The sequence below is a fragment of the Stegostoma tigrinum genome, chromosome 4 (assembly GCF_030684315.1).
Source record: "Stegostoma tigrinum isolate sSteTig4 chromosome 4, sSteTig4.hap1, whole genome shotgun sequence".
In the NCBI taxonomy this organism is placed as follows: Eukaryota; Metazoa; Chordata; class Chondrichthyes; order Orectolobiformes; family Stegostomatidae; genus Stegostoma; species Stegostoma tigrinum.
In genome coordinates, this window is record NC_081357.1 from 100652813 (window position 1) to 100678914 (window position 26102).

The following is a 26102-nucleotide window of genomic DNA, read 5'->3' on the forward strand; positions in this document are numbered from 1 at the left end:
AAAATTGCTCAAGTTTACAGACTAAGGTGATCCTTTGAGAAGACAGCTGAGAACTTGCCTTGGGAACTTTTACAGCCAGAAAATCCATGCACCCAGATCTTACACTTTATGTCTCAAATACTTAAAAGGTCTGAACACAAGTTTCCCACCACTCTCTTCAACCAGAAACAACAACCAATGCAGGCAGACCAAAATCAGGAAAAAAAAAAAGAAATATCATCTGCCAAGTAAAAATTAAGCTCACGTACAAGATAACCCTCTATATTTAGCCAGAAACTCTAAATTCTTGCACTTACCACCTGCTCATCATTGAAGTTAAACTGATGCAAAGCTTGTTGATTAAATAATAGAATAATAGAATAACACACTATTCAGCTCCTTGTGCTTATACAACACATGCTGTTAAGCCTACCACACTACTGGTCACATGGCATTTCCACCAATCCTGATCTATATTAGAGCAATATAGTATCAAGGATGAAAAACAGATACACAGCCCTGTTCAAATTTAAAGTAACTGACTTTGTATAACAGACAAGTAATACAGAAGCTCGAGAATCCAGAATATCAACGAAGAAATTTAAGTATTAGAGGAAGCTATCCACAAGTTTGTACACGTGTTCAAGTGGAGTAAGCCTAGCATGAGGCTGCCATTAGACATCCAAAATACAGATCAATGAAAACTGTCAGAATAGTTTTGATTTCCTGAGTATCTATCCACATCTTCAGCCTGAAACAAGTTCTTTCATTCTTGCTGGAGTAAAATCCTGGAACTCCCTATATAACAGCACTGTGCATGACTGTATCCCTCCTCCAAGGACTACATGGTTGAAGACAATTCACCACTACCCATTCAAGGGCAATTAAGAATGACTAATTAATACTGCTCTAGTCAACACCCACATCCTCGAACAAATATTTTTAGAAAAAGCAAGATTTACAAATTTCAAAGACAGCTCAATATTTTCTATCAAGTTTATGAAGGGAGACAATTTTGTACCACATTAGAAGACCAAGATTTCACAGCATCTTCAGAAGAATGTGATGGTATGTTTATTGTATTTCAACAGCTTATAATGAAACATTGAGAAAGAAAATGGATGCAGATTGATCTCTATGGAGAACACTGCTGAAATTCCCATGAATTTTGATAGGCAAAACTGGGCAGAAAATGGTGTTGGTGAAGACAACTGGCCATGAAGAAAGAAAATTCACCATTGCATTGCTGTGTGTGTCAAACAGGATTAAGCCTAAGCTAATGGCGATATTCTCGTGAATACTCCTCTTGAAACAGCAATTCCCAGAAAGAATGTAAACAACTAAGTCCATAACAAAGAATAGATGGATGAAGGTGTGCTGAAATTGTAGCTGAAAGAAGTTTGATGTTTTCAAACGAGGTAGATTTTGTAAAGATAAAGATCTTCTCATCCGGGACATGTTCAAATCAAATCTTGTTGATGTTGTTGCTAAAGGTAGATCACAAAACAGTAATGTTGCAGTGATGCCTGTTGAGCTAACCAGCCTTAATCAACCATTGCATATCACTTGAAACAAGCCCTTCAAAAGGTTAACACAAGAAATCAGTAGAATGACTGAACGATTGGAGAAGATATTCAACACGGCAACACCATAATAGCAAGACATAAGGAGAAGCTGAAATTCAGCACCTCAAAATGTTACTCATGTAAAAGCTGATCACCTAATTTTTGGCTGAATATTTAATCATAGAAATTCAATTTTTCCATGCATAGTTATGTTAGTGGAACATTAAGTTTTACATGTGCCTCAATGTGGCCATTGATTTAAACTCTAGAATCAGCAACACAACCGGTATAGTTCGACAATTATCCATGAAACTGTGTTTTTCCAAAAACCTAATCTAAAATATTAATAATCAGAAATTATAAACAACTTCGCTGTTTTGTCTTCTTTTCTAGTCAAACATGATGATTCATGGGTCTGCATTAATGAGTTCTGGAGCTCCATTTAAGGATACTAAAAACCTTTTTGGAAACGTGGTTGATAACAGGGACTATTTTGACTAATCAGCAACATAATACAACACATTTCTGCTGTGTCAGTGATAACATTTATTCAAAACCATGTCTCAAAATTCACCATCAAAAGCATTTTTGAGATGGCAAGTCAATTAAATTCATATTGTTCATCATGTTTAACACATAAAAACTTACTTCATCACTGATTTTATATGGAGTTGACCCTTTTCCTCCAACAATACTGATCCCCAGACTTCCCATCGGACTGTGCACTGTAATATTGAGCTTCTAAAAAAGAACACAACCAGAACTAGCACTGTTTTTAATATTGATTTGACATTCAGCCCATCTACTGAAAGTGTGGTCACAGTTTCATGCAGAAAGCGAAAATCAGAGATTTTGCTCTCAACACTTGAAAGTTGGCATGTGAACATTCAGTAACAATAAGCCTAAAATCATACAGTCAGTGTTATAGATAACAAATACAGACGAAGGAGACTGACAGGAAAGAATGTTATCCTAATCATTAGTCATCATATGAACTAGGCACTGAAACGTTGTTACGCCACCCGTCCCCATCGCCGGCAATGCTAACATCTGTGTGAATCGAAAATTTTTACCTCTGGTGGCCTCATTAGACAACTTGACTAATCTGTCCCAAGGAAGGGGCACTGGACCCGAAAGGTTAGAACATAGAACAATACAGTGCAGAACAGGCCCTTCGGCCCTCGATGTTGCAGCGACCTGTGACCTAATCTAAGCCCCACCCCCTACACTATCCCATCACCATCCATATGCTTATCCAAGGGCTGTTTAAATGCCCCTCATGTGGCTGAGTTAACTACATTGGCAGGAAGGGTGTTCTACGCCCTTACCACTCTCTGAGTAAAGAACCTGCCTCTGACCTCTGTCTTAAATCTATCACCCCTCAATTTGTAGCTATGCCCCCTTGTACAAGCTGAAGTCATCATCCTCGGAAAAAGACTCTCACTGTCCACCCTATCTAATCCTCTGATCATCTTGTATGTCTCTATTAAATCCCCTCTTAGCCTGCTTCTCTCCAATGAGAACAACCCAAGTCCCTCAGCCTTTCTTCATAGGGCCTGCGCTCCAGACCAGGCAACATCCTGGTAAATCTCCTCTGTACCTTTTCCAATGCTTCCACATCCTTCCTGTAATAGGGTGACCAGAACTGCACGCAATATTCCAAATGAGGCCACACTAACATTTTGTACAGTTGCAGCAAGACAGTTAACTGTTTTCTCCTTCACAGATGCTTCCAGAATAGCTGAGCTTTTCCAGCAACTTTGTTTTTGACTAATCTGAATTCTTTTAATGTCCTAAAGTTGTTCTCCTTCATCAACTTGTCAAGTCTTTTTAAAAGCAATGTGGTATATCAAACCCTTCTTTACAACAACAATGTACCAGGGGCAGTTATTAATCCTGAAACTATACCCTGTTTGCACAGTCATCTTCGTTGGCTGTATATCTCATCAATCATATTTAATTCTACCCATTCAGCACAGATACAAATCTTGACATTTTACAATGGCAATTTTATGATTTTAAAAGAGGGTTGTAGAAAAGTATTCTCTTTGTCAGAAAGATATATAAACCTGTGAATTGTGATGGGCTTTGAATTCAAATCAGTAACTTTGAGTTACAATAACTACACACTTGATAGATGCTGTTTCCATTAAACAGGTTTGCTCAATTGATAATATTTTCACATATTTGAAACATTACACTGAATAAGTGAAACATTGTTTGCCGGAATAGTGCTTTACCATCACTGAACAAGCTCACCTGAAATCAGCATTTAACAGACTCAGAAAGGGAAGTATATAATATCTGCACTTCCCACTTCAGGAAACATTGTTTTGGATGACAGTAACAATGTTTTTCTCTCCCCCAAAATCTCTCAGCATGAACTGAAGTAACTATATTATATTGAATATTCGTGCTCTGCAGCAGTGGATTTATTTGGTCACTCTATTTGCCAGCTCCCAAAGCTCTTCCCAGTTATTCATATCATAGGGAATGATAATTTTTCTCCAAATTATTTCCAATGGTTAAGGTATCATCACTGGTGAGAATTCTGGCTGCAAGAGGTTAGGGATTTTCCAATGATGGGTTCAAGGTTCTCGTCATTTAGTAACCCATGGGAGGGCATTCATTACAGTACCAGCCTTGATGGTTCCAACAGTAATCACCAAATTCTACCCCACAAAAAATACCAGTCGCTCTGTGTAAAGTAACAAAGTATAATGCACGTAACATCCAGAATACTTTTTTTTAAACTACTGGTTAAACGACATAAAACTCAAATGTGTTTTACTTTATCTGTGGTTTCCGATTAGCAATGCAGATTTTCTGCTTGGTTAGCATATGATACAGATTATCACAGTGCAATATTTGAATGGAAAGGGAACAGGATGCAACTTCCACATCATGCATTCTCTCTCACACATTGAATAATATCCATGATGCATGTACGTATGTATGTGCATATGTAGGTCAGGCCCTCTGGAAATCCCCAACTCAAAGTCCTGATAGAATTTCTTGGATCTGTTACTCAGCCATAACGCAAATCCAGAGCACATGAGCAGGATGTGTCTGGAAACAGTCTTGAAAACCAGTATGCTTTCAAAGAAAATATATGGATAGTATTAATGAATTGCTGTGGTGTTGTTATCTTGTGAATACAGCACTAGATTCCACAAGATTAATAGTGGCTAGAACCATTTAGACTAAGTAAACTCTACAATGCAATTATTTTAAGTGTGGGACTTTTCCCCAGTTAATATTTCTTTCAGTTGGGGAGGAATACATTTTCTGAGCCGCTACGAAAAGATCAGCACCCAATTTAGTTCCAGACATGTTGCAGCCAAATAAATATCTCACGGGTCTAACGAATAAGGTATAATAAATTAAATTCAAACTCCAGCTTATCAGAACCCCAGTATGTTTCTTTGCAAAGTCACAACTCGGGAACTTCTCAAAGCATATATAGCACTCACATAGATAACTACATTATAGACATAAAGATCCAAAACAGCAAATGAGATAAATGAGTTAATTTCACTTCAAACAAAAACAGAAAATACCGGAGAAATTCAGGAGGTCTGGCAGCATCTGTCAACAGAAAACAGGAGAAGTTGATGTTTCAAGTCCACTAACCTTTTCAGAAATGGTCAGAACCATCACCAAATCCACCACTGCTACGCCCTGGGAGTTACTGTTGGCCAGAAACTGAACTGGACCAGCAATATAAATGCTATGGCTACAACAGCAGGTCAAAGGTTGGGAATTCTACTGTGAATAACTCCCCACCTGACTCCTCAAAAATCTATTCACTAAACATAAGTCAGGACTATGCTAGAATATTCTTCGGTGAAAGTGAAACTTTAGCAATAGTCAGGAAGCTCAACATGGTCCAGAACAAAGTAACCTGAGTGATTAGAATCCCTTCTAACATATTCAACATTCACTCTGTCCATACTAACACACAATGCAGCAGTGTGCATCATTCACAGCATATACTACTGCAACTCACATAGACTGCTTAGGCAGCAGCTTCCAGATTTGCAATCTCTACCACCTGGAAGGGACATGAGCACCAGATGATAGAAACACCACGTGCAAATTCCCTCTAAGTCACATATCATTCTAACTTGAAACTATAGTGCCACTCCTTCTTGCTAGGTCAAATTCCTGCAGCGCTCTCACTAACAACACTGTGAGCATACTTGCACAACACAGACTGTAGCAGTTCAAGCAGGCAGCTCATCACCACTTTCTGAATGGCAATTAGGGGTGGACAATAAATGCTGGCCTAACCAATGATGCATGCATCCCATGAATGAATAGTTGAAAAAAAAGCAGCTCAGACAAAGCAGCATTCCCTCAATAACGCACAAGGGTGCAGTCTTAGTCATGTGCTGAAGTCCTTAATGATGTTCCTGATTCATAGTGAGGGAAACTACTAACAAGGCACAGCTAATACTAACCACATATGTAGGTAAATTAATTCAAATATGAAATGATAGAAAAGACTTTGCTATTACCTTTGTCAAAGTCTCTTTGAATCCCGTGGATATTACAAGTGTCGGCTGGCAATTACTTCTCTCTGGACACTTAATTTTTCCACCAGTATTGTTTGCTAACTTACAGGCCTGTTGCTTGCCGGTGTCCAAGCTACCTGGTATCTTAAGTTGCCCTTGATTACCATGAAGAAAAGCTCTCGTGTGGCGATTCCGTTGAAAACCTTGTGTGTCAAACAGGCTGCCAGAAAATTTGGATACAGTTTCCTGAAGTTTTAGAAATGTGACAAACCAAAAATACAATTAGAAGATATTGAGAAAAGTTCCATTTGAAGAAAACAACTTTTCATTATATCATGACACTATCACAAGACTATTAATCCAGAGACCCCAAGTAATGTCCTGGAAGTGTGTTCAAATCCCAGCACAGCAGATGGTGGAATTTGAATTTAATAATAAACAGGAAATAAAAAACCATTACCGATTGTCAGGAGAAAAAAAAAGTCTGGTTCACTCATGCCCTTTAGGGAAGGAAACTGTCAACCTTACCTGGTATGGCCTCTATGTGACTGTATCTCACAACGACTTGACATCTCAAGTTTAGTCCCTACTGTATTATATGAAATGCAGCAGTCAATTTGTGAGCAGGAAGACTCCCCAAACTGCAATGTGATAATGAAGTAACAATCACTTTTAGGTTTGGTTGAAGATAAGCATTGGTCAGGAGAATTGGCTTGCTCTCTTTTCAGTGTAATCATGGGATCCCTACCTTCCACCCGAGAGAGCATATGGGACTCTGTTTAACATCCAAAAGGCAATTCTCTAGCTCTGCAGTACTCCCTCAGAATTACACTGCCAGCCTAGAACAGATACTCAAAACTCTGAAGTGAGACTTGAACTACAGCCGCCTGACAGAGATGAGAATGCAACCACTAAAGCAAAACTGGCAAAGTTATCTGCTGTTCACATATGTAGGCAATAGCTTAGTGGCACTATCACAAGACTATTAATCCAGGGACCCCAAGTAATGTCCTGGAGATGTGTTCAAATCCAGCCACAGCAGATGGTGGAATTTGAATTTAATAACAAACAGGAAATAAAAATCTAATGATGACCATGAAACCATTACCGATTGTCGGCGGGGGGGGAAAGAAAGGTCTGGTTCATTAATGCCCTTTAGGGAAGGAAACTGTCAACCTTACCTGGTATGACCTATATGTGACTGCACAGCTAAAGCAATGTGGTTGACTCTTAACTATCTTCTGGGCAATTAGGGATGGGCAACAAATACTGACCTAGCTAATGATGCCCATATCCCATGAACAAATAAAAAAAATTAGCAGTTACCTGATTAAAGTATTTGATTAAATCCAGATGTGTGCATCATAATAATGCACCACTAAGTTCATAATGAATTCATTCCATTAATGTTAGTTACTTTACTCTATTTGTCCTTGCCACAGATTGATGCTGCAGAGGATGCAACTATTGTCCATTCCATGTTATGCTGAGAATATGGTAGTGAGCCTCATGAAACAATGCAAGCCAAACGGTGATGCTACTTGTGTGTTAGCATTTACAAAGAAGCTCTGGGATGAAGGAACAATTATATACATGGCGGGGTCAAGATCATGTGTGTCATGGGAGGGGAACCTTGGACATGATGGACTTACCCACCACATTGTTACTTTTCCTATTTCGATAGTAGAGTTTACAATATGAACGTATACATGGTTCATCTGTTGATAACATCTAAACTCACGTTCAGATGAAGACTTTGGCCAATTCTTTGGATTTTAATTCACATAATTCCATTGTTCAGAGTAAGAATTTTTCGTATGTGATTAAATTTAAACATTGGATTAGGTACTTTCAGGAATTCACTGTGCTCTACTGTTGACTTTCTGACAAAATATTATTGTGCAGCACAGAAGACAGACACTTGAGCCATTGTGCCTTTGCTGGCTCTTTGAAAGAGCGAACCCTTTAGTCTCATTACCCCAGCTTTATCCTCAAGTCCCTGTAATTATTTTTCTCCATTGAAGAATTGGTTCAATTTTTTTTAAGTTATCAGTGAATCTCCCCAAATTGCCTTTTAGGTAGGACATGCCAGATCACAAGAATTAAAAGGTTTAAAAAAATTCTCAGTTCCCCATTTGTCCTTTTTCCACCTGTCTTATATCTACCTCATCTCATGACCAACAAGCTGGTCAGCAGGGACAGTTTCTTCTTATTTTCTTCCAGAAGAGCCCTCCATTAGTTTACAGAGAGATGTACAAAATTAACAAAATAATCCCAGTTTCTCCTGTCCCTCCCAATTATCGAATTCCCTGGTATTAACCTAATAAAAAACTTCTGTGCACCCTCTCTATAGCCTTAATATCCTTCCTGAAGATGTGTCACCCTGAATTGGATATAATTTGCCAACTGAAGCTGAACTAAAAAGATGCAATGGTATGATTTAATTTATTAAATTTTATACTCATGCTTCTACTTTTCAGACTAAGAATTCTGCATTATTTCTTTAAACTAATCAATTCATCCTAATCTCCTTCAAAGATTTGTTTGTGAAGTGCAGGTTTCTGTCCCTACAGCTTTATTAAAATTGTGACATTTAGTTTATAATCTGCATTATTTCTTTTTCACATGGATTAAATAAAATGCGTTATTTGTGATTTGCTGCTGTAGAAGAGCATCTTTTTATTTACATATCTTTAAAACTTTGGACTGCAAGGAGAAAGAACTTTTTTTTAAACAAAAGAACAGGGAATTACCAGGATGACTACATAATTTCACAGCAAGGAATACAATATGTGCTTTGAACTCTGTTTTTACAACTGGGGGAGTTCTTGCAAAGTGTAGACGATTAGGAGCTGAGGAGTTGTTTACAATATGAAGCTGACTGGTTCTCATAAACTGAGCAGGATGAAAACACATTGAATACAGGGCCAGAGACATGAAGGCAGAGGAAGATGCAGAAGGGTATGTTTAAATTGTCCCCAGTAGAAGCTGCCTGTTCTCTGTAGCAAAAACTCAGCACAAACTTGAAGAAGACCAGTTGCCTTTCCTACAGCAATTGCAGAGATCTGAGAGTACTGAATTGATAAATTTAAATCAACAGTGAATCAGTCACTATACTTCTTAAAAACCGGTGTAAGTTTCCAGCGAAAGATAACCGAACACCCAAAGGCCTGGCAAGCCGAAGTGGATTCATCTCGACATTGGTACCAGGAAACATCAACTGCCAAATGAACTGTCCAGGTTTTCTCTACGTTCATCAATGTGTGTGAGAGGACGTGGGGGAATCAGTTTTAGTTTACAGTATTATATGCTAATGGTTAATATCTGTTTATTTGTAGCTATTGTGCAATTACTTACAATAAACAATTCTAGTTTAGTACAGAAACCTTGCTCTGAAAAATCGGGTAAACTGGGGTACTGTGTAAATTTTTAAAAATCTTTAACATTTAGCACAACTCCAGGATAGCAAGACTCAGTTTACAGTGCAGTATCCCAGGGAGTCAAAATACCATTGTGTATCAGACTTATTTCAGTTTAATTGCTTTTAGCCCAGATGTTTCCAATTTAATGAATGCCATCAGATACCATTAAAGTGGAAAATGAAGCAACAGCAGATTGACTGGGCTTCCTAATGTAAATGGACAAATGCATCTGAATAAAGTGAACATGACACAGTTCAATTAGGGTCAATACAGTGTGGAGCTGGAGAAACACAGCACGTCAGGCAGCAGAGGAGCACGAAAGTCAACATTTCAGGTTTACACCCTTCATCAAGGCTCCTATATTTGATGACTCCAGCATCTGCCACTCTTGCTTTCTCATAGTTCCATTAGGGATTTTAAGCAAACCGCAGGATAACAGTAAACTACCATTGTAATAGAAAGCTTCAATAATCAACATTCATAAAAACAGATTAAATGCTAACAAATTCTAAAATATGCAACATAACTTTCAGGCAAATATTTTTCATGTTGGGGAGGTACAGCAATACAATGGTAAGGTAAATAGATGTGGTAACAAGCAGCTTTAACAATATTAGCATGGTCAAAGGTTACATGAAGTAAGAATTTTAAATGTCATTTTCAGATTTGTAATTGGGTGACTTGTGTTTCAGGCAAGCTAATCATTTGCCTGTATTTCAGTACAGCTTGTGAATTTTTCTTGACCCTGTAATTTATCATATCATATAAAACCCCATTTAATAATACTCAATAATTTTGTTACTGTGTATTTCTTACATCCTCAAACTGATCCTCCATTTCCTCCTCAGCCTCCTGTTCAGGACTGGTTTTACAATTGCTCCATCTGTCATGACCCCGAGATCTTTTTGACTCCTGTTCAAGGGAAAGGATTTGCCATTCGGATGGTGAAGCAGCCCAATATACACCACCTAAATCCCAGCCAGAAATAGCACAGTTTGTTGGTGACTTAGGTCGGCATCTCAAGGAACTCTACGGGCAGAAAAGAAAGATTGGAATCAAACATGATAGCTATGCATGCGGAGAAAAAGAAAATGAAAGTTCAATTTAAAGTTTCGCTTGTGGATCAGATATATCACATGGATTAAGTATTCAAATGTAAAGATTTCAATTTCCAAATCACATTCACTGACAATAATATATTGTTCTCATCACACAGTTCTCACCCAGTGAATTAGGCTATTTTCCCCTCACCATCACGACTAGCAACACAATAGCACTTTGTTCCAAATAATTGTTAAAAATTCCATTAAAATTATTCAACATTAAGTATTGTAGTGCTCAAGAACATGACATGACTTCCAATAGTAAAACAATTTAAGGAATTGCCTAATCAATATTTGATTCAGAACATTCCTCTTACTAAATGTTATAGTTTGGAACAAACCTTTCCCATGCTTTTTTTAGGATTAGCAATGCTTCCAATGTTTGGTATCACACATCAATCTGAAGCATTCCCACTTCAGATACAACATAACCAGATTTGTTTTTTTCTCCAATATATTCACTGATGGCATGTGGGCATTGCTGGCTGGCCAGCATTTATTGCCATCCTCTCGATGCCCTGAAGTGGTAGTGAGCTACCTTCTTGAAACGTGGCAAACCATTTGCTGTAGGCAGACCCTACAGTGCTGTTAAGGAGAGAGTTACAAAATAAAGTTCACATTATTGCAGCCAATAGTACAACCAATTTGGGGTCTTGTAGTGCTGTAGTAGTATTTCTAACTTTGGACTAGGAGGTCCACATTCAAATCCTACCTGTCCCAGAGGTGTGTCCTATGTGAGAACAGGTTGATTAAAAAATAAATGCACTCACAACCAAACAGGGGTAATGGTTTTCCCCTTTTTGTCCATTTCTTCTATTATTGTATTCAGTAGGCCGCCTTGTGATGTAGGCCCGAGCAAACGTGGCACTAGGTTCAGCGTCCCCAAACGTACTTCACAGAATGTGTCTCCAATCATCAATTTGTGCCACATTCAAACTGCTCATGTTAAATTTAAAATTTTATACTTTTTTCCCTCCAATTTTAATTTTCATTGAATTCTGGAAATAATTGTTTCATTTATTTGTGGCCTAACACTGATTTTGACAAGAAATCTATCCAGTTAAAAGTAGTTTAACGAAGATTCCATCATATTTAGGATTTTGTTTAGCATTTTCTTCATTACACAGAAAGGTTAGCATTAATATCCACATTTAAATAGGAGATTAAAGCCAAAGATTCACAAAAATTGTATGTTAAGCAGGGCTGAAACAAAAAAAAAGGTTAAAATGTTATTAAGTATTAAGACTGTTAAGAATATACAATTTGTTATTCTGTCCGTTTAATTGAAAAAACTCATTGTGTTGGATTCTAGCTGGTCTCTGGATGATGTGTCATTGATCCTGCCTTTTAGTGACCAACACAGAAAGATAAGATAGGAATAGAAATTGCCAGATTTGAAGTTGCTAGAGTACAATTTTACTATGTTGCAAAGGTTGCAATACAGGAAGGAAGTTGGAATTTATTTAAGCATTACTGGGGATATATGGCCTACCGGAATCATCACTGCACTGTTAACCCAGAGACCCAGATAATGTTCTAGGGACCCAGGTTCGAATCTCACCACAGTAGACAGTGGAATTTGAATTCAATAAATACCTGGAAATAGGAGTCTAAGGATGCCCATGAATCCATTGTCGATTGTTGGAAAAACCCATCTGGTTCACTAATGTCCTTTAGGGAAGAAAACTGCCATCCTTACCTGGTCTTGCCTACTTGTGACTCCAGACCCACAACATTTTCGTTAGCTCTTAACTGCCCTCTGGGCAATAAATACTGCCTAGCCAGCAACAGCCTCATCCCTTAAATTATTTTTAAAAAGTTCACTGATGTGGGAAGGGCAACACATACTTTATATTACAAAGATAGACAGCCTTGGCTCTGTGGTAGCATGCCAAGTCAGGAGTTTAGTCCCCACTTTAAGCACTTAACCTAAGGCTTTGGAGTCGATCTGTACCTTGGTTTCAGAGTGTTGAGGTTGGTTGGCTCGCCGAGCTGGTTTATTGTTTTGCTTCGTAACATCCTCAGTGCAGTCTCTGATGAAGCGTTGGTGTGTTTTCCAGCCTGGTTTTAAAACTCTGGGGCCAGTTGAGATGGATGTCCTCACTTCCAGTTTTCCTTGGTAGTGGAACGTATATGGGGTCGAGTTCAATGTGTTTATTAATAGCATGCTTCGTGGAGTGCCTTTCTTCCAGGAATTCTCATGCTTGTCTCTGCCGAGACTGTCCCAGGATCTTGGTGTTGTCCCAGTTGAAGTCGTCGTTCTCCTTGATCATGTGGATTGAGATTTGAGTATTGATCGTGTCATTGTGTAGCCAGTTGGTGTTCATGTTCTCTTTTTGTTAATTTCCTTCCTGTTTGTCCAATGTAGTGCTCCTCGCAGTCTCTGCAGGGGACTTTGTAGATGACCCTGGTCCTGTCCATGGCGAGGAGTGGGTCTTTAGTTTGGGTGAGCAGTTGTCGTAGGGTTGATACGGGCTTGTGTGCCATTCTGATGCCCAGAGGTCGTAGGAATCTTATGATGAGTTCTAACATGCTCCTGATGTCGGGTAGTGTCATGAGTGTGTCGGGGCATGTAGAATATTTCTGATGCTGCTCTCGTAGGCATCTCCTGACCCAGTTCTTTGGATATCCATTATCCGTGAACACTTGGAAGAAGTATTCTTCTTCGTCTTGGTGTAATTCTGTGTTGCTGCAGTGTGTTGTTGCCCTTTTAAATAGTATTCGTAAAAGGGCAACAATACAATACAATTGTAACTAATTGAAAAAAAAATTGCTTAAATTTGCTGTGAAGTGATTTGGAATGTCCCCCGATTCTGAAAAGGTCCTTTTCTCTATTTTCCATGAGTCATGGGTGTCACCAGCAAGGCTGACATTAGCTGCCCACCCCTAATTGCTCTTGAACTGAGTGGTTGGCCTGGCCATTTAAGAGGGCAGTTAGGTTAATTATACTTCTGTGGGTCAGGAGTCATGCGGTGCATACAGAATAAGGGCAACAGATTTTCTTCCCTGATGGGTTTTTACAACAATGACAGTTGACATAGTCACCATTCCTATGACTAGGTTACATTTCAAATGTATTTATCAAATTTAAATTTCACCAGCTGTCATGATGGAATTTGAGTTGATGTCTCCAGGCCTCTGAGTTACCCATCCAGTGACATTATCACCACGCCCATCATCTCCTACAAATTCTTCCATAGGAATACATTCTTTTCTTCTAGATGTTTGAATTAAACAAGAACAATCATAACTGTTACTTTGCATGATTACTAACAGACTGAGAAATAATCTTATTAAATGCAAAAACAGGTCTTCAACTGAAAGATCACAAGCAAAGAAGAATCTTTGTACTATTAATGATATAATACCACGGAGGCCAGTGGTACTACACTACATTGGACAAACTGGCAGGAAGCTAGCCACCAGGATACATGAACATCAACTAGCCACAAAACGACATGACCCACTATCACTCGTATCCTTACATACAGATAAGGAAGGACACCACTTTGATTGGGACAACACATCCATCCTAGGACAAGCCAAATAGAGACATGCACGAGAATTCCTAGAAGCATGGCATTCCAACCGGAACTCCATCAACAAACACATTGATTTGGAGCCAATCTACCATCCCCTGAGAAAAAGAACAGGAAATGACATCACCAACCCAAGGAAACCTAACCAGATAAATAGAAAGCGGGACATAACACCAGTGCTTCGTCGGAGGCTCACTGACGATGTTACCTAGAATGGTGACGAAACATCTGAAAACTAACCTTCCAGCTCAGCGAGCAAACTCACATCCAGAACCTCAACCTGAGCTACAAATCTTTTCAAAACTCGCTAGGGTCTCAGCATCTTATTAAGGAGTAAGCCACAGTTACATGCCTCTGCCAGATGTCTGAACCTAGTCACAAATTCCAATATGGATTCCCCTGTTCTCAAATTACCAAGTAAAAACAATGTCAGCACAGAAGAGGACTTGAGATTGTAATGTTCCTTAACCAAATCCATCAACTCTTGAAAAGTGTCAGAATCTGGTGCCTCAGGGAAAGTAAGGCTCCTAATAACCTAGAAAGCTGCGGGCCCACAAGCTGTCAGGAGAATTACTCATTGGTCCTCATCAGCCCCAATGTCATTTGTCTGGAAAAATATACCACACTACATAGCAATTATTTCCACATGTTGGGCCCAATCTTCCATGGCAGGATCAAACAAGTCTAGCTTCCCAGATAACAGCATGGTGCTAGAAATACTTATTCCTAACTAAAAGATGACTGTTGTAAATGAATTTATTCTTAAGCATGCTTTACTTTCATCATTGCTGAAATAACTCCCCATGTTACATGTTGAAAGTCATGACACTGTTCCAGCTCCCTCAGAGCCAGGTCTTGGAGGTTCGGACGTCTGACACTCCTATTTATAGCTGTCAGCCAGGGCTCCTGATGGGGGCTACTCATCTGGTCCAATCAGGCAACTCATTCTATGGAGGTCCACCTAGGTGACCTCGTTCCAGTCACTATAATTAACATTAACTCAGTTTCTCTTTCCACAGATGCTGCCCGATCTGCTGGGGATTTTGCACTTGTTTGTGAAAGATCAGTGATACACTGACATGAAACATGATATCTAATAGATGGATGACATTATTATAACAACAAATAGAGGAGTTTGAGACAATTATGCTATGTAACAGATGTGGAATCTAACTATGGATATGGCTGAGACAACAAAGAAACTTTAGAATGTTCTATTAGTCCAGTCACAACAAATGAGAGTTAATAGTTTATGACGCTGCCACACTAATGTTATTTATCCCTTTTGCTCAAGCAAGAGTGCACTGGTTTTCAAGTGGTAGCAATTTTGATTAAATATTCATGTTAATGAAATTGTTTCAAAACATAGCAGTCAATTTGTGCACAGCAAGCTCCCACAAACAGCAATTAATAAAATGACCAAATAACTTGCTTTACCAATTATATTTGAGGTACCAACATTGATCAGGACAATGGAGAAAAATTCTCCTGTTCATCTTTGAAATAGGACCTCGGGTTTTGGTTTTTTGGGGGGAAAGTGTTTGTATACGTGTGTGCATGTGGCGACAAGGCTGTTTAACATCCTGTCGAAAAGAAAGCATATTCAATACTACAGCATTGCCTGGTATTGCACTGATGTGTCTGCCTAGATTTCCAAATAACATGTTGAAGTCTTGACGGAAATGAAACAGTGATCTCTGAGACACGGCTGCTACATTGATTGCACTGCATCTGAGAGTTTCAGATCTGCTTTCATGATCAAGTCATGGTGAACATATCAAAACGGAAATCTGCAAGCTAGTTCTCTATTATCACATGTTCACGACCAATGATCAATCAAAATTTGTAATATCCAGGACATAATATAAGGTGGTATGCAGTGTGTGTTGGGCGGGAGCAAGATATGGTAGGTTATGACAGCCTGTACGTGGGGCTACACTAATCCTTAACATTGGATTAAAAATTATAGTTTTATTGAACCTAAAACACACTCCTCCTCCAGGGCATGTGGGACCAAAACCTTGTCCTCTGTCCCAGATCTGGTAGCCCATCACAGAAGCTGACTAAGTTATGATGGTTTCCACTCCAGAGAACATTCCTAACAGTTTTTGCCTGAATACCATGGTTAGAAAATGTTCTGAGATTTCTTTCCTTTAGTCAACCTCATTATTAATTAAAGGGTTTTTCTCAAAGTAAAGCAAGTCATAGTTTCACATAATTCAACCTCATAAAACATTTATTTGCAAGGACAATTCAGGAGGGTTTTTTGACACAGTATGTAAGTAGTCCAACCAGGGAAGGGGTTATTGCGGACCTGGTTTTGGAAAATGACCCTGGTAAGGTGAGGGAAGTTTCAGTGGGGGAGTACTTCGAGAGTAGTGACCATAATACTGGGAGTTTTAAGATACTCATGTATTAGGGACACAGCAGTCCTCACGTAAATTAGGGGAAGGCAAATTATAATAATATTAGGCAGGAACTGGAGAATTTTGATTGGAGGCTGTTTGAGGGTAAATCCACATTGGACATGTGGAAGTATTTCAAATGGCAGCTGATAAGAGTTAAGCTACAGCACATTCCTGCAAGAATGAAAGATAGGTTTGGAAAGCTACGTGAACCTCGGATGACCAGGCATGTTATGAACTTAATCAAAAAGGGAAAGGAAGCATAGCTAAGGTCTAGGAGCTGCGAAGTCCTTGAAGTATGTAAGAAAAGTAAGAAAGAACTTAAACAAGGAATTAGAATGGCCAAAAAGGGTCATGAAAAGTCATTAATGAACAGAATCAAGGAGAACCCCAAGGCATTATATATATATTAGAATGGTGGAGTATGATCTCAGAGAAGGGAGTGCTGAGTTTCTAAGCCAAGTTGCAATTAAAAAGGAAGAGGTGTTGTGCATCTTTAAAAGTATTAAGATACATAAATCCCTGGGTCCTGATGGGATCTATTGGACAACATTGAGGAAAGCAAGAGAACAAATTGCTGGAGTGTTGACAGACATCTTTGCATCTTCTTTGATCACAGGTGAGGTCCCAGAGGACTAAAGAATAGCCAATGTTGTCCCATTACTTAATAATGGTAGCAGGGATAATCCAGCAAATTACTGGTCTGTGAGCCTCAGGGAAATTATTGGAAAAGATTCGCAGGAAAAAAAATCTATACGCATCTAGAGCCAAATTGACTTATTAGTGATAGACAGCTTGGTTTTGTGTGGGGGAGGTATTGCCTCACCAACTTGATCGATGATTGATGAGGGAAAAGCAGTTGACATTGTCTACATGGGCTTCAAGACAGCCTTGGGCAAGGTTCCTCATGGCAGATTGGTGCAAAAGATGAAGTCATGAGGTGTCAGGGTGACCTGGAAAGATGGATACAGAACTGGCTTAGTCAGAGGAGAAAGAGGGTAGCGGTAGAAGGATGGTTTTTGGAATTCAGGGTTGTGACTTGTGGTGTTCCAGAGATCAGTGCCGGGGCCTCTGCTGTTCGTGGTTGAGATAAATAATTTGTACCTGGTCTAATTACTATGTTTGCAGATAGTGAGAAAGATTGTCAGAGGACACAGTGGACTATAGATTAGTTGGCAGCATGAACAGAAAAATGGCAGATGGAATTTAATCCAAATATGAGATGATACATTTGGGAAAGTGTAGTACAGTTCGAAATTATACAGGGAATGGCAGAACCCTTAGGAGCATTGATTTGCAGAGGGAATTGGGTTTGCAGGTCCACTGATCACTGAAGGTGGCAGCACAGGTAGGCAAGATATTAAAAATAACAGACCTATGACATGCTTGCCTCCATTGGAAGGGGCACTGAGTATAAGAATGCAAAAGTTATGCTGCAACTTTATAGAACTTCGTTAGGCCACACTTGGAATATCGCACATAGTTATAGTTCTGGTTGTCACAATACCAGAAGGATGCCGATGTTTTGGAGAGGGCACAGGAAAGGTTTATCAGGAATGTTGTCTGGTATGGGGGATTTTAACTATGAACAAAAGTTGGACAGACTGGGTTTGTTTTCAATGGAATGCAAGAGGTCAAAGATTGACCTGTTAGAGGTTCATAAGATTGTGAATGGCGTGGATAGAGTGGAAAGTATCAGACTTTTTCCCAGGGTGGAGGGGTCAATTACTAGGGGAAACAGGTTCAAGGTTTGGCAATGGGATGGAGTTTAAAACAGATATGAGAGGTAAATGTTTCACACAAAGGGCAGTGTGTGCCTGGAACACACTGCCAGAGGTGGTGGAGGAAGCGGACAGAATAGCAACATTCAAGTAGTACCTCGACAATTACATGAATAGGAAGGAACAGGTGGATAGGGATCCTGTAAGTAAAGACAGTTTTACTGTGGAAGGGCAAAATGTGCAGGCTTGGAGGGTTGAAGAGCCTGTTCCTGTGCTGTTTTTTTTTGTTGTTTAGATTTCAGATTTACATTCCACTTTGGTTTTACTCAAAAGAAACTGGAGAAATAATAGTAAAAGGAATGACACCCAAGGAAAGTAAAAATTAATAATGTTTTCAAAGACCATCAATAGAGTCTGACTTTTTACAAAACAAAATATGTTTGCTGGCAAAGTTCGAACACACTAAATTAAACTTTAAACAATTGATAATGAAACATGGAATGTAACAGAAAATAAATTCAAAGTTCACAAACATCTTTAGATTTTCACTACATTCATTCTCTGATTTTCACTGACACATACTGATAAATACAAACTCATATTGCAAGACTTCCCTTCTACAAGGGTTGTAGCGAACAAAAATGAGATAGGTTCAAGAGTTGGTAGAAACTACAGATGCTGGAGAATCTGAGATAACAAGGTGTAGAGCTGGAGGAACACAGCAAGCCAAGCAGCATCAGAGGAGCAGAAGGCTGACGTTTCGGCCCTAGACCCTTCTTCAGAAATGGGGAAGGGGAAGGGGGTTCTGAAATAAATTGGGAGAACATCTTCTATCCGCCTCCCCCTCTCTCCCTATTTATTTCAGAACCCCCTTCCCCTCCCCCATTTCTGAAGAAGGGTCTAGGGCCGAAACGTCAGCCTTCTGCTCCTCGGCCTGCTGTGTTCATCCAGCTTCACACCTTGTTATGAGACAAGTTCAAATCTACTTTCTAAAAAGCTTTCAAACACAAATGAAGGTACTCAGCAACATAAAATGACTATTTTGACTAATTTTATCCTTTTTTGTTTTTACTAATAGCTTAATTTAAGCTTGAAATAGTCAGCATACAGGACCGACCCTCAATGGAATTCCAGCTGAGGTATTCAAAGCCCATGAACTTTGCTCACATTCGGATTCCATGCTCTTATCCTATGGATTTGGAAGCAAAAGGAATCCTCTTTCCCCTCACTACCTCTCCTTCAGAAATGTAACAGTTGCAACCATCTTCAAATAGAGAAATGAGTCATGCCCTTGAAACTATCAAGGTAATTCCCTCTAGTCCATAGCAGAGAGCATTCTGACATATAATCTCCTGAATTGACTATTTCCTGTGGCTGAGGAAATTCTTTAGGCCTAGACTTTAGACCTGCTGAGGAATTTCCAACATGATATTTGTTGCTAGATAAATCATTCCTTGTACAAGATTAATGTTGAGAATATCATAAGAAGTCTTCAATGTATTCATTGACCTAAGCTAAACACTGAACTCAGTAAATTGCAAGGCTCTGTGGAGATTTGAATGTTCAAGAAATTCCATTATAATCTTACTACTGCTTCATGATAACATAACTGCAACTTTTTGGAGTGTGAGATCTGAAACAGATGCCTGCAAACTGGGGTCAAAACAGGCTGTGTGATAGCCCCAATGTTATATACAGTCTACCTTTCAGTAGCTATTCACTTGATCAAGATCAACTATCCTCTGGCATCCACATTAATGATCACCTAGAGTCTTCAGACAGAGTGATAGTGTCCCTTTGGGTTGGAAGGTCCAGTTTCTAGTACCACCTGCTCTAGAGTGTCATGCATATCTAAAAAAAAATTACTTCCAAAAACTTTTGGAGATCTTGGAGCAGAGTGATAACGACCCTCTCTCTCTGCCGGAGGAGTGAGTTCAAGGTCACCTACGTTGGATGGGGAATGTGTCATAACATAACATTATACAGTCACACAGCATGGAAACAGACCCTTCAGTCCAATCAGTCCATGTCAAACATCATCCCCAACTAAACTAGCCCCACCTGCTTGCTCTTGGCCCATTTCCTTCCAAACCCTTCCTATTCATATCTATATGTCTTAAAAATGTTGTACCTGTGCCCACAACCACCATTTCCTCAGGAAGTTCATTCCAGATGTGAGCCACCGTCTACAAAACTAAATTGTCCCACACATTCAAACAAGCTAATTAAAAATAACTGAATATAGAGACAGAGTTACAGCAAAGAAACAGACCCTTTGGTTCAATTCATTCATGTTAACCAATATCCTAAATTAATCTAGACCCATTTGCCAACATTTGGCCCATATCCCTCTAAACACTTCCTATTTACATACCCATCCAGATGCCCTTTAAATGTTGTAATTTTACCAGTCTCCACCAATTCTACCAGCAGTTCATTACATACATGCACCATCCCCTGTGCGAAAATGCTGCCCCTTAGGTCACTTTTAAATCTTTACCCTTTCACCTTAAACTTATGCCTCCAATTTTGGACTCCCCTACCCTGGGGAAGAGACCTTGGACTATTCACCCTATCCATTTCCCTCATGATTTTTCAAATCTCGATAAGGTCACCAAGCCTCCGAAGCTCCAGTAAATACAGCTCCAGCATATTCAAGCTCTCCTTATAGCTCAAACCCTCCAACGCTGGCAACATCCTTATAAATCTTTTCTAAAGCCTTAATATGGAAAACTGTTTAACTTCTGTTTCCTTTATGCCAGACTAAATTGGTCACTGTGCACGATCTTGAGTGTGTGGATGACTACAGTATCATTGTTCACTCTGAACCAGATTTATAAGTACTTCTGATCTCTTCAGTTCTGCAAGTTGACTGTTGTCAATTCAAAACTATCAACCCACGTACAGAAGAGTTGATTTGACTGACCATATGAGAGAGAGAGTCTGGAATATGTTGGGGACTTGCTACTCCTTGGCAGCCACCTCTCCCAAAAGGCCACTGTTGATGAGGAAATCCAGCACAGAATCAGCTACACTATCTCAGCGTTCCAGAAATAACTACTAGTGTTTGACAACAAAAACTTGTGCAAGTCAACTAAAGTTCTACGGTACAAAACAGATATGCCAACATGCTTACGCTGCAGAGAAACCCGAGCTGTGTAAGCTGAGATACAAAAAAACCGTTGGAGAAATTCCATCAGCAGTGCTTCCAGTGCATCACCTGGATTAAACAACAGGACAATTGAACAAATATATGTATTCTTTTTGAAGCCAATCCCACAAGTATTTGGACAAAACTACTGTACAACCAACTTTGCTGGATTAAATACTTGTACCAAGATGCCGAAAACAATTTTCCCTGCCAGGTCCTGTTTTCTCAACTCCCAATGGTCAACATTCCAGAGGTCAAAGAAAAATGCTACAAAGCTACTCAAAAGTTTTCCTTCGAGTGTGGTCATGTTGAAATTGATAACAGAGGTGCTCACTACCAATCCTCCAAAAGATGGCAACTTGCCCATTAAGCTACTTCAGACTTTAAGTTAAAATTTTTCGTGATGAGGCAGAGGGTCATGGAGAAGGAAAGAAAACAAAGTAAATCCTGCAATACAGATCTCACTCCAACGTGGGACATCGTGCCCTTGTGCCTAAATATCTATGGGTCAAGAATCAAGAATGGGCACCACCCTCAAATCAGTGAATTATCAATGATGATGAGTCAGTGTGTAGAATGAGAAGTGGCATTTTGAACTATTTTGAACAAATGCCAACTTTCATTCTGCTCTCAGAATTTGTGCATTATTTGGGACTGACCATTTTGATAAAAAGTCTCTGGCAATTCTTGAGCTTTAAAATTGAATACTCACTACTTTATTGTTCTTGATTGATCACTTTAACTAATCAATAAAGGATGATTTCAGAGTATGTGGGAAATCTATGCAAACTAATTTTTTTGGTATATCGTGAAATGGCCTGACTGGATACATTTCCTGCTGTGCACCATTTGTTGAAAAGTCTACTTATATTGTATTACACTAGGTCAAGCAAATATTTGATATAATTTCAGAAGTTGCTGGAGAAACTCAGCAGGTCTGGCAGCATCTTTGGAGAGAAAGCAGAGTTATTGTTCAGATCCAATGACCCTTCTTCAGAACATCATCCACTGCTGAGACAACTGCAAGGCTTGCCTGTTCTGAAGGCTAACTGGACCCAAAATGTTAACTTGGCTTTCTCTACATGGAGGCTGCCAGACCTCCAAGTTTCTTTAACAATTTCGGTTTTTGTCTCAGATTTCCATCATCTGCAATTCTTTATTCTTCTTAAATTTATTTTAATGGGACCTTAACTGTAAAAATAATATCTCATGTTAAATGTAGAGATTAAAAATAAGTAGAAAAAAGGGCAAAGATGGGTATGAGAAAATGAACAGTCCTTGCAGTCCTTGGAACAGGTCATCCTTCTATAAAACTTGGAACACCAAGTGACTGGCACAATGAAACAATACACAAACTGAATTTCTACCTGCAAAAATATGGTGGGCCATAATATTATATAATATAAAAGGAATTATTTTCTCTTTTCCAAGGTTTTTGGCAGCACCTACATTATTAGTTCTTTCAGCACTTAACCAATTATTTTCACAGATCAGTGTGTGTGTAGTATGTGTTATACATATGGGTTATGCTTTCAAAGTCATCTCAAAAGATTAAAGACTTCATACCAATTATATCCTGTTAAATTATAAGTCACGTTAACTACTCCTTGTATTAACAGAGCAGCAACTTTGGCAAAAAATGGCAGAAAAGACTTGTGGATGTTCAAAAAAGTTAAAGGAACCCAGTCAGCATATAACATCTCATGACATGACAGAGGAGCAGTGTATGTGGAAGCTGTTCTTTAGCAAACAGGCAATGACTTAATTGTATCTCTTGCAAAAGCAACTGAGGCCAAACATCAGGAGACAAAGCACTGCCTGTTACTTAATGAGTAAGAAAGTAAGCAACAGTCATAACATGTTAGTGTTAACTATCAGTTTGCTTTAAATATAACCTCTCCACAAAATAAATATGATTTGTTATGCATCTAATCAAGACTGATCAGGAGGACAGAACCTGAGATTTTCTGTACTGTTAAGATTCCACAGGTCTTATTGACTGTTATGCATTCTCCTATCACAAACCAGCTCTATTTGTAAGTACAAGATATTCAACTCCCTGAATATTCAACAAGTCTACAAGCATACAGCAAATAACACAGGTCCCTATCCGGGTTTCAGACAACAGATATAACGCCAGTCTTGAAACCCACCCTTCCTTTAACACAGACCAGATCTTGAACACACATCTCTCCACACCACTATCATGACACCCATCAAAAAAATGTCAAATATAAATACAATTACAGCAACACTCAAAGACAGCCACCACCAAAGAAATCATTCTCAGTGACTGGTCAACCCAGAACAAAACAGCTCCAAGCAAATCTCCAGATTTTAGTGGATTTGAGATTTGTGGCTTGTTCTGCAACTCCGCCATCTAAAGTAGCAAAGCTTTGCAATTGCTACAGTAATGGATGAGGAAACAGAGGATGGTGAGGAAGACAATGTGCTACTAGCTGTCAGAACTCTAAATCTGTCAATAAATCAGTGAAAAGGAATTCTCTTCAGCAAACCATTCAACCAGGTTTTCCACCACTGATCCATACTTGCCCAGTATTATTAACTTGCAAGTGTTCCTCGTACTAATATGCAAATGAAGACCAATACTCAAAAAATCCTCTTGTATATTACAGAATTTTTTTTGACATTAAACGGCATTAAACTAAAAATCACCCTTGGAGAATCATTTAGCAGCATGGAAATAGGCCAAGCATACCGAGATGGATCCCCTATAGCAAGGTAAATGGCTCCTGATCATGGGTCAACGGCACTGGAGATGGCTCATCCAGTGGCTCGGACCATTAAGAACACAGCTATATTCAACAATATTCAATAATCTACCTACACTTCCACCTTTTCCAGACATTTGTGGGCGCTTGTAGATTTTCATTATTATGCTGGGTTCCTCAGAAACTGAGGTCCTCTCAATTCCTCGAAAGTTGCTTTCCCTCTATCCTTCAGATCTGTTGCTCCTGAACTCTCACACAAACTGTGTGCCACCATACAGACAGGAGGAAAGAACGAAATCTAGGGTAAATCAATGATTCAAAAGTATTATAAAAACAATGTAAATTTGGGCCAGGTTAGCATGACCTATCTGGAAAATAAAACAATCAATAATTTTGTCCAGCAGCTTAATCAAGAACTAAGAAAACATGCTTATCAAGTAGTGCTTGGTCACGTCCAGTAATCAGTTGTCCTGGAGCTTATTACCACATCCAGAAGAAACACGAAAGGAGCAGGATGGGGTGTTTTGGGCCCGGGGTGGGGGTGTGTGGTGGTGGTGGTTGGGGGAGTGCGGGGGTTGGTGGGTAGAGAGAGAAGGTTTGGAGAAGAGATGCCTGGCCAAAGTCAGTGCAGTGGCTGTTTAATAATCTTTCACTCTTTGTAGACAACCTATTTGTAAGCTTGAGGTGGGTGGAGGTGACAGGTGAGAGGAAGAACAGGTTAGGGAGGCGGAGACGAACTGGGCGGGTTTTGGGATGCAGTGTGGGAAGGGGAGATTTTGAAGCTTGTGATGTCCACATTGATACCATTGGGCTGCAGGGTTTCCAAGCAGAATATGAGTTGCTGTTCCTGCAACCTTCGGGTGGCATCATTGTGGCACTGCAGGAGGCCCAGGGTGGACAGATCATCTGAGGAATGGGAGGAGGAGTTAAAATGGTTTGCGACTGGGAGGTGTAGTTGTTCCCTAGGTTACACCCACATCACAGTCTTCTTCAGAGCACAAGGGTCATGGACTGTATGCACAGTGCCTTCAATGCTCTCCACCAGTCTGTCATCTCCATCGATTGCAATCACAAGTGCATCATGAATGGTATACAGCAACAGCCCTCTATAATCTGTATGTTCCAACCAGGCCGTCAGTTCAAGGTGGACTGCTGAGCATGGATGTTAATCCCCATCAAAAATCCAGACATAGCTGCAAAGGTAGCCTAGGATATAAACCATATTAACACCAATTCTCATTCAACCATATTGCCACTGTCCGATTTATACTGTCTAACAATGACCTGATTTTTTAAATTCTCCTCTTTTCAAATCCCCCTCCATGCTTGCTCCCTGTAATGCTCTCCAACGCTATAGGTTCTAGGATCTCTGCACTCCCCTGAATGTGGCCTCGTGCACATCCTGATTTTAATCACATTCATGGGGCTAAGTCTATGCTCTAAGCTCAAACTCCCCCTCTAAATCCCCCCAACCCTCCTTCCTCCTTTACAATGTGATGCATCACTACATTAAATACTGCCAAATAACTGCCATGTGATTATCGTTGTATAAAAGGCTGGAAGGCTCAATATGGAGTGCTTCTAGCATCACCCACTCAGATATCATACAAATTTGATGGGAAGAGAGATTAGGATCTTGAGGAAGAAAGATTTAAATGTTAGATCTACCTTTTAAATCTTCCTATTGTCCCTATTAGAATGGCTATCTTATTAGTGTAACTTGTAAACAGCTGCTTTCAAGCAATAAACTATATCCTGTTTAAAATGAGACAGTCTTCTCTTTAGTTGATCAAAAAGGATTGCAACCAAGTTCCCTGCAAAGGGCTAATATGAAATCTAAGTTGACACTTTTTCTGCTTTTTCACAGGATGTGCGCCCCAGTGGCCATGTCAGCAGTTGTATTGTCCCTAAATGCCCTTGAGAAAAGTAGTGGTGAGCTGCCTTCTTGAACTGCAGCAGTCAATGAAG

General features: G+C 39.5%; 1 protein-coding gene across 2 annotated transcripts in view; it reads right to left on the reverse strand.

The window, feature by feature from the left end:
• The window catches only part of lrrc1 (leucine rich repeat containing 1), a 228879-nt gene that overhangs the window by 31727 nt on the left and 171050 nt on the right, over positions 1-26102 (reverse strand). For both annotated transcript variants that reach the window (XM_059645575.1, XM_048531313.2), the window contains exons 15-17: positions 10300-10512; positions 6065-6307; positions 2193-2285 (exon numbers count right to left, since the gene is read on the reverse strand). In XM_059645575.1, the coding sequence (XP_059501558.1) occupies positions 2193-2285; positions 6065-6307; positions 10300-10512 (549 nt within the window). The remainder of the gene's footprint in view (positions 1-2192; positions 2286-6064; positions 6308-10299; positions 10513-26102) is intronic.